This window comes from Globicephala melas, chromosome 7 (assembly GCF_963455315.2).
Source record: "Globicephala melas chromosome 7, mGloMel1.2, whole genome shotgun sequence".
In the NCBI taxonomy this organism is placed as follows: Eukaryota; Metazoa; Chordata; class Mammalia; order Artiodactyla; family Delphinidae; genus Globicephala; species Globicephala melas.
In genome coordinates, this window is record NC_083320.1 from 8,434,906 (window position 1) to 8,447,111 (window position 12,206).

Consider the following 12,206-nt stretch of genomic DNA (forward strand, 5'->3'; position numbering starts at 1 on the left):
CTTCAGTTCCAGCCACGTCGCTGGCATCCTCCCTGTCTGGCCCAGCCTGCGTGCCGTCACCAGTCATCCTAACATCACCCCTATTTCGCCCCTTCGTGAAACTGTCAGGAATATCAGAGAACTAGATATATGATACACACAGTTCAAATGCTGCCTTTTCAATCTATCATTACCATTTTCTCATATCCTTAAAATTCTTCATAAACATCATTCTTAATGGCAGGACAAAACCTCATCTCGTGGGTCTATCATAATTTATTTAGCCAATTCCCCCATTATTAGATATGCACATTGTTTTCATAGCTCAGATATCAGAAATAACTATTTGTCTGCATTGCTGTGATTTCCTTACGAGAGGTTTTTAAGGGTGAACAGTTACTGTTTTTAACATGGAACGCTTCACGAATGTGCATGTCATCCTTGCACAGGGCCATGCTAATCTTCTCTGCGTCGTTCCAATTTTTTTTTTTTTAGTATATGTGCTGCCGAAGAGAGCACTTAAAGGTGAATAGTTTTTTGAAACGGAAGTTTTCCGTATCATCATTCCTTTCCTTTATTAGGCTAACTAAGAAGTGATCCTGCCTGCTTCGCTGCTTCCAGGTGTAATCCCAGGCAAGTCGGGTCCCCCGCCAGGGTTTCCATTTTCTCCTGGGCCTCAACGAGAAGGTCCACCCTGGCCTCGCCTGTTACGTCCCTCACAGCCTCATACACAGGCCAATTTTTCTCATCAGTGCATCTCACTTCACCTACACCGTGAAGCTCACTGGACTTAAAAAATTTATTGATCTTTTTATCTTACAGAAAAATGGAAAAATTAGAAAATAAAAATAAATACAAAGAAAATGAGAAGTCTCCCACAACGTCACCCACAGGAGTCCTATCTTAAGGAACAGCCTTCCAAGAATGGCTACCACAATGTGCTGTAAAGCTGCTCCTCGACCACTGAGCCTTCCTGTGGCCCCCTGACATTTAATAAGTTAACACAGGTCCCGGGGGCAGTAGCCAAGGCATGGAGAAGCCACGAAACAAATGTGCGTGGTCCGATGTCAGCCTGGCCTGCTCCCCTTCTGTCATTCTCTCCGTGCCCCAAGGTTCACCTGCAGAGAAGTTTGCAGCTGCTCCCCTCTCCCCTTCATAGCTCCAGTCCCACACCTGCAGGAAAAGACTGCAGAAGCTAAATTCGACTTATCACTCAAATGAACTTTCACAGACGGGCATACCATTTTTCCACTGTTTAAGCTTAAATTTATCTCCTAATATATGGTTGAAAATGTGGTCTAAACACGTATTTTCTTAGACATACATGTCGAGGTATTCAGGAAAATGATGTAGCTTTCATAACAGAAGTGATTAACTTTCCATGCAAATTAGAAAATAAACTGCTGGGAATGAGACAGAAAATCATTCATCAGGATGTAAGACGCCTACTCCTTAGAAGCAATATGATAAAATGGCCACAAAACTAAATTAATCCTCATTTGCAAAACATAACACATTCTCCTTTAACACACCATTTGGACCAACCCACGCCATAAGGTGAACCTACAGGTCTCCCTGTGGAGTGTTTCAGAAGATAGATGGCAAAATGGATGTGTAGGTAGAATTCCAACTTCTGGGCGAGGGAGTCGCCAGCCCGGATGGAACTGGGAATGTGCCCCTCCCACAATTCGAAGAACACCTTCTGGTCTCCACTGTCAAACGCAGCAAGGAGGTCCTTCTGTGGAGAAGACATCAGAGTGAAGCCTGGTCATAGGGGTGCCCCTTCTCTCCACACCCCGAATCCTCACACCCTCCCACTACCTTGGATACCGGTATACTCCATCGTTTCAGTGTGAGCAAAATTAAGTCTCCTTTTCAGAGGTAAGGGATAGGAAAATAGAGACCCAGAGGGCTTCAAACTGCCTAGGCTACAGACCGACCTGGATTTCCACTGCTCTGCAACGTCAAATCTGACCATTCTAAAGAACAGACACAACATTTAAGGTCTCTGAGATGGAAGGAATCAGGCATAGGCCAAAGATTGAGCCCAGAGACTCACAGGCAAGTGAATACATTGAGGTCGCCCTTTGGACTTGCTGACCCACTGCACGCAACTGATGAGAACAGGCCAGACCCAGAGCCCAGCCAGACCTCAGTGGAACAACCTCATACCTATGGCAAGTTGCTGACACCACAACTGCCAAGTCCCTGAGCGCCTGGGAGCTCAGCCACACGGAACAGTCGGTCCCAGGCCTGGGAGGTGGGTGCTGTCACGTGCCTGCTGTTGCTAGAAGCATGTCTGGCGGAGAGGGCAGTGTGGGAAGCAACCACAGAGCCCAACACATGCAGGTAGTGACTGCCCGGGCCCTCCCGTTCCAGGAACAAGGAAGCCTGGGCTGGAGATGGAGGAGGGCGCACAGGCCTGGCACCAACCCGACTTCGGAGCTGTGCCAGTCTGACTATGTGGGGCAGAGACAGCTTCCCAACTCGCCATGCAGTAGCTGAAACGGAGAATTCTGGAGAAAGGTGGTGGCAGTTCCCATGTCACCTGTCTCACAGAAAAACGACAACTGATACATCACAAATAGCTGCTGCGTAATTCTGCAGATTTAGGTATAAGGCGGAATCACAAGGACTTCCTGTGACTCATATTGTTTTCCTTTTTGTATCAAATGCCCAAGATCCTCAGACCTACATTTTGTGCTCAACTGCAAAAGCTTTTCTTGGAGTGCATTTTCTATAGAATCACCAGTTCCCCAACCCATCACCACCACTATTTACCACCATTATTTGGTCATTGTTCTTTTATACTTTTTTTAATGGTTTTACATTTTTTCTGTAAAACTGTCTTTTTTTTTAAGGTTACACATTCTATTTGTTTATAATCAAACTTTTTAACATTATAAAATAGAAATGTACAGAGAACAATGTTACATTGTTTGGTCATCCTTAAGCCAAAGACATTCACTGATAAGGAATCTTCCACTGTGAATCTTACAAAAATGTTCTCTATGTCACGTGACCGAGAACAACTGTCTCTGAATATTACCTTAGTCTGGAAGGGATTGGCATACATTTGAAAGAAACTCAGAATGTTTCAAAATAAGCCCTAGAGTGAAATTCTACCTCTTCAAAACTGGCCTTTCTGTCTCTCAGCCCTGGAAACAGCGAAGGACAGCTGGTCAGCAACTGCAGGCAGGGCGGGTAGCAAAGTAAAGCAGAGGCAGCTAAGCACCGCCACCTCTGGAAGAACCTGGGGGAACCTGGCCAGAGGCTCCCCTTTTCTCGTCACTAACTGATGCAAAGGTGGAGGGGAGCCTCCCAAGGGTGTGCTGCTGGGGCCCGGCCCCGCCCCAGGCTCACCTCGGCTGAGCTCTGAGCGAACCCCGCGAGCCACTCTGCGGAGGACTGTCCTGCGAGAGGTCCAGGGACTGTGTGAATGAGGTGACCGCAGACTCTCGTGGGTATTTTAAAGCCTGGAGTCAAGGTACTTTCTTAACATGGTTGGCAAAGGAGGTCTATGTGCCCAATGGCCCATCTACACTTTATTCTAAACTCTACCTTTGTAGACCTGGGACTACAAACCTTTGCCGTGCCACTATACTCCCAGTTTATGAATCATATTCTGTACCTGGAAATGGTCCCTGCGTTGAAAGTAATATCTACACATAAAGCAATCCAGTGTTACAACTCATAGGGTCACAAAATATTAACTTCTCAAATATAAACCATGATCACAGCCAGCATTATGAAGATCAGAAAATTTACACACCACCAATAATCACCTATAAACACACACACACACACACACACTCACACATTCTTACAGAACTGTGCTTAGGGAAACTCTCCCTTTGCTGAGTGCCAACTTCACAAATGTCCCTAAGTCACTGCTCCAGGTATTTTTGTTTGGGAAATCTGTAATGGCAGGACACAGCTGTTTATTGAATGAGCAGAAAAGACAGGCTTCTCACAATCAGAAAGTTTCAAGGTCTTTCAAGTTAAGTACAGCCTCTGTTTCCATGTCTAGTAATGACTAGATTCTTGTTTCACGTTCTGAAAAGTTTGCTCCAGGGTTGGGAGGTATCATCAGGCTGCCCGGTGCATCACTGACAGAAGAGCCTGTGTCTGAAGTGGTGGTAGCTCAGAATCCAGGTGCGTGGGGACTGGAGGGGCACTGGGTTGGGGGCCATTGCGATGGTGCCCCCGCTCAATGGTACCCCGTGCCAGGCCAATGGGGAGTCGGGCTGTGGCCTGACCTCCAGCTACTCAGTGGGACTCTCAAACAGTCTCATATTTTTCTTAGAAGTATGTACATTGAAACAAATAAAATTATTAAAATAATAAAATCATGCAAAGCTGAAATACGCTGCCTCAGGAAACGGTATGTTCTCTTGTCACTGGATGTATTCACGGTGAATCAATCACTTACCTAGGATGTTACGAATGGGATGGAGCATCAAATAATGGTTGAAATGAGGACTTTTAAGATCCTGTCTAACCCTGAGAGTTGAGGACCATGTAATATGTGCCCTTTGCAGCCCACTGCCACAGGCTCACCGCTACCCAGGCCTTGCTTTGAAAGGATGCTGCCTTGCATATGGCTCTCGCTCCCTGTCCCCTCCGACCTCCCCAACCTAGAAGGCAAGCACCATGAGGGCAGAGATTTTGTTTTGTTTTGTTCGTTGCTGTGTCTCCAGTACCTGGAATTCATAACCTAAAACTCCTCAGAATGGGGACCACATTAGTCTTAGTTTCTAAGCATTGCACGGTTTCTTCTTGCCAAGAAATGTATGTAAAAGATCTTATGTTGCCACCCATTTCCTAGGATACAGAGATTTGGAAATGACATGACTCATTTATCCATAAACATCTGCACAGTCTAAGAGTCACTGTGCCCAGGTCCCCAGAAATACTCCAACATTCTCTAGTGGCAGCATTTCTTACAAATTTGGAGCACCTTGATTATCTACAGAAATCAAAAAAAGTAAAATGTTACCTGGATTATCGATGATTTGGAGTCCCTTAAAGAGCCACATGCTGATTTAGATAACGGTTTTCCTTTTATTTTGCATTCTTTTGAAAATGTTTTCAAGGTGTCTTCAAATTCGGCAAAATCTAAATACTATTTTAAAAAGCGCATAAATGTATACATATTTCTCTGTTTTAACATCAACAAAGTAACCATCTTTGATGTAATTGTACCAGCTCAATATTATCACAAAATTTATAATGGGGTTAATGAACTGTCATCTTTGGGAGAAGTAATTTGGGATCCAGCTTAGAATTTACTTACTGATACACACACTAAAAAACTAGAAAGACAGTATCATAGAAAACATTTATTTACAGAAAATAAATTTGTTTTTAGAAGGAAAATGTGAGCTGCATTATAATTTATTTTTTAATTTTGGCCCCGTCGCATGGCTTGCGGGATCTCAGTTCCCCAACCAGGGATCGAACCCATGCCCTCGGCAGTGAAAGTGCAGAGTCTTAACCACTGGGCCACCAGGGAATTCCCTTATTATAATTATTAATAGAAAATAAGATGATATGTGCAGCAGCCTGAAAAAGGCAAAAGTGATCAAAGGACCTGATGGCTTTGGGTCTAGTAGGTCTCTGGGAATTTGTTACTTGAAACAGAGGGATTAGAGGTAATGCTTGCCCCTAAGAACAAAAGGTAAGTCATTAAAAGATGGGCAAAGTCATCAGCCACCTTCAAGCACTAATGATCCCCACCCCACCCCGTCTTGAAACGCCCCTCTGCCTTGTGTTAGTGACATGCATTACTTCTACTGCTGCTCTCCACACTTCTCAGTTTGTGTCAGTCGTAACTTTCTGTTTCCACCTCCTCTAACTGTGGCTATTTCTCCAGGCCCTATCCACAATCCTCTGCTGTGACAGCTTTGAAAATTTATTCATGATCACAGCAAATTCCAAAGCTGCATTCCCAGGGTGGATGCCGTATCCTTGCTCCACGGCCATGTCTCTCAACGCCTACTGGACAGTTCAACCACACGGTAAAACAGTAGCAACCACTTCTTCAGCACCAACTCCACGCCAGCCCCTACTACAGGCAGCAGAGAATACCAAAAAGCATAAGGTGTGGGTCTTATCCTTCAAAAGCTTTCGGCGTAGGACACCTAAATGTCCATTAATAGGCAACAAGTTAAATAGATGATGATGCAGCCACTCAGTGAACTAGTCTACGGCATTCAGAAGTATGAGGCAGATCACGGGAAGAGGTTCATACTGTACTACTGTTGACAGGTGAAAGGCAAGCTGCAGAACGATGTGTGTGGTATCATCACATTTTGTAAAACAAACTATAGTCGCGCGAATACATTTTGAATACTCATAGAAAAAAGTCTGGAAAGGTGATATACTAAGCCATTAATAGTGGTCACTGCAGGAGGGAAATTCACTGTTTATACTTCTATACTGTTTGAATCTGTTACCATGAGCATGGGCTGCCTTTATAACTTTCTTTAAAGGAATTCTAAAAAGCAGCTTTACAATTTCAGTTTAGTTATGAAAACAAAATATAAATACATGGAAAATTATAAAAAGGAAAACAGATAACTGTAATGTAATGATAGAAACATTACAAGGCATTACAGAATTTCCTGCATTGTAAAATACAAGTTTTACAAGTTTTCAAGATCTTTTCCTGTGACCTGTGTTTTGTAAAACATACCTCTTTCACTAGTCCAAGTAATTCTGATTCATGAGCCAGAATGTCCCCCATATTGAACCGTTACTGTTAATTCTCACAGCAGAAGTCTCTACAAGGCAAAAACATAAGACAAAGGCTATCATTCCAACTATCTGTAAAATAACAAAAAGATAGCTGTAGTGGGCAGAATAATGGCCCCCATGTCCTAATCCCCAGAACCTGTGAAAATATTAGGTTGCATAGAAGGGGTGGATTAAGGCTACAGATGGAATTAAGGTTGCTGATCAGCTGACCTTAAAATAGGGAGAGTAGCCTGGATTATCTGGGGGACCCAACATAACCACAGGGGTCCTCATCAGGGAAAGAGGGAAGCAGGAAGGTTAGCGTCAGAGTGACGCAGTGGGAGAAAGACTCAACCCGCCGTTGCTGGCCTTGAAGATGGAGGAAGGGCCGGGAGCCAAGGAATGCGGGCGGCTTCTAGAACCTGCGAAAGGTAGTCAACTGACTCTCCTCTGGAGCATCCAGAGAGGAACAAGCCCTGCCAACACCTTGAGTTTAGTCCTGTGAGACCCATTTCAGCCTTCTGACCTCCAGAACTGTAAGACGATAAATCTGTGTTGTTTTAAGCCACTAAATTTATGGTAATTTATTACAGTAGCACTAGGAAATACAGTGGCTAAAGTCAAAAGTAATTCTCTCTTCTATGACAACTACTTAAAATGAACGTGATCAAGGACTGGAGGGTGGTATAAATGAGACAGTCAAGGATTGCTGGTGAGAGGCAGGAAGATTATTTTCCTTATTTAGAGTTTTCTAAAGTGCTATCACGTGGTATGTGTAATTCAAACAGTCAAGAGCGTAAAGTGTACTTGGAACAAAATAGAGTGTAATGATAAAGTCAATTCGTTTACTTTAAGAAAGGATACGCACTAGAATTAGTCTCATGGAAAAAACACAGAATCACTAATCCCTCGCTCTGCTTCCAAGTAAAAAACATTAAACCCAGAAATAGAGTCACAGATGTAGAAAACAAACTTATGGTTACCAGGAGGGAAAGTGGGGGGACGGATAAACTGGAAGATTGGGATTGATATATACACAATACTATATGTAAAATATATAACTAATAAGGATCTACTGAATAGCACAGGGAACTCTACTCAATACTCTGTAATGACTTATATGGGAAAAGAATCTTAAAAAAGAGTGGATACATGCATATGTATAACTGATTCACTTTGCTGTATGAAACTGAAACTAACACACTGTAAATCAACTATACTCCAATAAAAAAATACAAAATAAAAAGTTTCTAAAAAATGCAAAAAAAAAATTAAACAGTCACAAAAAGATATCAGGTACTACTTAAAAGAAATCTTTTTTTTTTTTTTTTTTTTTGCGGTACGTAGGCCTCTCACTGTTGCTGCCTCTCCCGTTGCGGAGCACAGGCTCCGGACGCGCAGGCTCAGTGGCCATGGCACGCGGGATCCTCCCGGACCAGGGCACGAACTCGTGTCCCCTGCATCGGCAGGCGGACTCTCAACAACTGCGCCACCAGGGAAGCCCCAAAAGAAACCTTTAATGTCACCCGAAGTCCACAGTCATTCGGCCTTACACTACCGGAAGAGGAGGTGGTGTGCATTTACACAACTGTTAACACAAGGTTCATACACCAGAGAATTTATTAGGTCAGTTTTTTAAAAATTAAGTGCAAGAATGTCCAACATCTTTTATATTTTCAAAACACTTAAATAAATAAAACGTCATGAACTTTTTAAAAGTAATTCTTTCTTCTCTTCCTGCCACCCCTCCCCAAGGTGTACCCAAAGCAGCCATTCCCTGGACCCCACTCCCAGTCTCCTCCCCGTGGCTGGTTGCCCATAACCTCAGAGGAATTACAAAGCCTGGGCTCTAATGCTAACTCTGCCATTCACTGGCACCTGATCTGGGGCACATCACTGGAACCTGTTTCTATCTGTAAAATAAAATGGAGAATTTATCAGATCTCTTCTAGTTCTAAGAATGCATGATTTGGGACTTCCCTGGGGGTCCAGTGGTTAAGACTCCACGCTCCCAATGCAGGGGGCCCAGGTTCGATCCCTGGTCAGGGAACTAGATCCCATGTGCATGCTGCAACTAAGAGACTAAGAGTTCACGTGCCACAACTAAGGAGCCCTTGAGCCGCAACTAAGAGCCAGTACAACCAAATAAATAAATAAATATTAAAAAAAAAAAAAAGAATGCGTGGTTCTGTAACCTTACATTTTTCTGCCCATAACAGTGCATTCAGTTTGAAATATTTGAACACAAGTCCGGAAGACGAAATTTAGAAATCTCCCCCTTTTCATTCTCTCTGTCTCCCCATCGCTGTCTCGTGCCTTTGTCTCTCCCAAGGTCCCTCCACACCACCTCCCATCACCTCCCTCTCCACCTCACTCCAATGTCTAAGCTACAACAAGGGATCTTTCCCCTCCTGTTCTCGACCCTCCCGTGGTTCCACCTCTAGATGAAGGCCAGGCTCCTTCGGCCCAACTCTCATCTCAAAGTCTACACCACTTGGCCTCTAACACTCTTTCTTTTGCTCCATAGGCTTGAGCCACGTGGGCCACCGTGCGGTTCCAGTGCACACCCGCTGGACCCGCCCTGCACATGCTTGCCCTCCCTGAGGGCTCTGCTTTCACTGCCCCCTCTGCCTCGTGGGCCCTCCTCCAGGCATCCACATCCCACTCAAGTCTCTGCTTCAAAGTCACCCCCTCAGAGCCTTGCCCTGACCACCCTCTCTAAGGAGCCAGCCCTCGGTCACTTCCTACCCTTTCTGCTGCTTTACGTTTCTCAGCAGCACTAAGCACCCCCTGACAGGAACATCCTTCCATTAACATATCTGCTCACTGTCGCTCCCACCCCGGGGTACAGATTCCACGAGGAAGACACACGTTCACTTGGCATCCCCAGTGACTGGACCAGTGCCTGGCACACTGTGGGTGCTCAAAATTACTTATTGAGCGAATGGAAAGAATTTCAGATATGAAGAAAATACGGCAAGGAAGGAGACAGAGCACGGAGGAGAGGAGTCTGGGGACATTTTAGAAAGGGTGGTCGGGGGACTTCCCTGGTGGTTCAGTGGTAAAGAATCTGCCTAACAATGCAGGGGAGGTGGGTTCGATCCCTGGTCAGGGACGATCCCACATGCCGCAGAGCAACTAAGCCCTGCGCCACAACTGCCGAGCCTGCGCTCTAGAGCCAGCGAGCCACAACTACTGAGCCTGTGTGCCACAACTACTGAAGTCCACGCGCTGCAACTACTGAAGATCGTGTGCCTAGAGCCCGTGCTCCGCAACAAGAGAAGGCATCGCAATGAGAAGCCCACGCACCGCAACGAGGAGTAGCCCCTGCTAACCGCAACTTGAGAAAGCCCGCGTGCAGCAACGAAGCCCCAGTGCAGCCAAAATATAAAAAGAAAAAAAAAGAAAGGGTGGTCAGAGGAGGCCTCCCTGGGAACAGGAGTGGTGAGCAGAGATGTGAGAGAGCAGGCACTTCCCAGACCTGCGCAGACGGATTTGCAAGTGCTAAGGCTGCAGGTGCTGGGGCAGGGGTGCCGCTAGGGCAGAAGAGCAGGCAGGCTGTGGAGGCAATGAGGTGCCAGGGCCCAGTCCAGTAGTAGGACTCGTGTAGGGGACTGGCCAGGCCGTTAGCCGGGCACAACGGGAGGCCGGGAGGGGGCTGACCCAACCTGGCTCACGTCTTGTAAGGAGCGCCATGTCTGCCGGGCCAAGAAGAGACTGCAGGGCCCCATGAGAGGAAACGAGTGATAAAGGGAGTTCGGACGAGCGGTAGGAACCGTGTGAAGTGTTCTGGTTCCAGGTGTAAAGGCAGAGGTGGCCGGCTGCTGCTGGGCTGGATGTAGCATGTGCGGCGACAAGGTGAAGGGCGACACCTGGGGCCTGCACAGTTGGGTGAAGAGTAAGCCACTCGCTAATCTGGGGAAATTGGGGAGGGACGGTCTGAGAGCTAAATCAAGAGTTCTGTTCCGGCCCTAAATCTGAGATGCAGAGCAGACATTCAAGTGGGGGCGCTGAGAAGGCTGATGGAGTGAAGGCAGCAGCGGGAGCCGGGGAGGAGCGTCCGGAAGTCGGCCGCGCAAAGATGGCGGTTCGGCAGATGAGCGCGGTGACTGATGTGACCCCCGCCCCGGGCAGAAAGTGCAGCTGGAGAGGAGGACAGGCCCAGGCTGAGCCCTGGGGCCCTCGGTACTGCGGGGTCAGCGAGACGGCAGACTAAGCAAGAACAGAGACTTGCTGGGAGACACGACCAGGACACTGTGCCACTCTGGAAGCCCAGTGAAGGTGCTTCCCACGTCAGCTGCGCCTGCGCGTGGTCAAGGGCGATGAGGACAGGAGAACTAATCCCTGGATTTGGCAAAATGGAGTCTGGCTGTGACCTTGATAAGAGCAGTGAGGACATGTGCCTGACTGGAAAGGGTTAAAGAGAGAAAGGGAAGTAAGGAAGGAGAGACAAAAAGGACAGGAGAGATGGCAAGGCGGCTGGAAAGAGATGGGAGGTTTTTTTTTAAGAAGGAAGATGTTGTAAGCAGCGTGTTTGTATGTTGATAGGAGTGACCCAGTTAGAGAAGGAAAAGTGGATGAGGCGGGAGAGAGAGGAGATGGTTAAGGAAGCAATGTCCTTGATGCGGCCAGTGTCCAATGAGGGCCGGGCCTCACACAGGCATGGGGACAGGACATCTCCTGACACAGAGGGATGGCAGAGGATATGGGTAGTGACCAAAGAAATGGGCAGATTTAGTGATGAGAAGCAAAACAAGAAACAAGGTCATCAGCTGAGAGCAAGAAGCAAGTTGGTAGTTTGAAGAGAAGGGAAGGTGGGAACCAAATCAACTATGGAAACACGGCAGGATTTCCAGTATTGAGAGTCTGCTTAAGATACATAGACTCGAGGGACTTCCTTGGTGGTCCAGTAGTTAAGAATCTACCTTCCAACGCAGGGACATGGGTTTGATCCCTGGTCGGGGAACTAAGATCCCACATGCTGTGGGGCAGGGGTCCCCAACCCCCAGGACTCAGACCAGTACCAGTCCGTGTCCTGTTAGGAATCGGGCTGCACAGCAACAGGTGAGCGGCAGGCGAGTGAGCGAAGCTTCATCTGCTGTTTCCCACCGCTCCCCATCGCGTGCATTACCGCCTGAACCATCCCCCACCCCGTCCATGGAAAAATTGTCTTCCACGGACATGGTCCCTGGTGCCAAAAAGGTTGGGGACCTGCCGTGGGACAACTAAGCCCGCGCTCTGCAACTACTGAGCCTGCGCACTCTGGAGCCCACACGCCACAACTAGAGAGTACATGCGCCGCAACTACTGAGCCCGCGCACTCTGGAGCCCGCACGCCACAACTAGAGAGTGCATGTGCCGCAACTACTGAGTCCGCTCACTCTGGAGCCCGCACGCCACAACTAGAGAGTGCATGTGCCGCAACTACTGAGTCCGCTCACTCTGGAGCCCGCACGCCACAACTAGAGAGCACGTGTGCCGCAACTACT

At 47.0% G+C, this 12,206-nt stretch overlaps 1 protein-coding gene and 1 non-coding gene across 7 annotated transcripts in view; both read right to left on the reverse strand.

Annotated features, from left to right (window-relative positions):
* ARMC9 (armadillo repeat containing 9) overlaps positions 1–12,206 on the reverse strand; it is a 138,498-nt gene that overhangs the window by 123,728 nt on the left and 2,564 nt on the right. For 5 of the 6 annotated variants that reach the window (XM_030875505.3, XM_030875712.3, XM_060301739.2 and 2 more), the window contains exons 2-4: positions 6,677–6,764; positions 4,979–5,104; positions 1,547–1,717 (exon numbers count right to left, since the gene is read on the reverse strand). In XM_030875505.3, coding sequence (XP_030731365.2) covers positions 1,547–1,717; positions 4,979–5,104; positions 6,677–6,727 — 348 coding nt within the window. In that variant the 5' untranslated portion in view covers positions 6,728–6,764. The remainder of the gene's footprint in view (positions 1–1,546; positions 1,718–4,978; positions 5,105–6,676; positions 6,765–12,206) is intronic. The other variant, XM_060301740.2, reaches the window with a different exon arrangement.
* On the reverse strand, positions 384–490 carry LOC115852956 (U6 spliceosomal RNA). Its single transcript, XR_009564679.1, has one exon. It is a non-coding gene; the product is annotated as a U6 spliceosomal RNA (small nuclear RNA).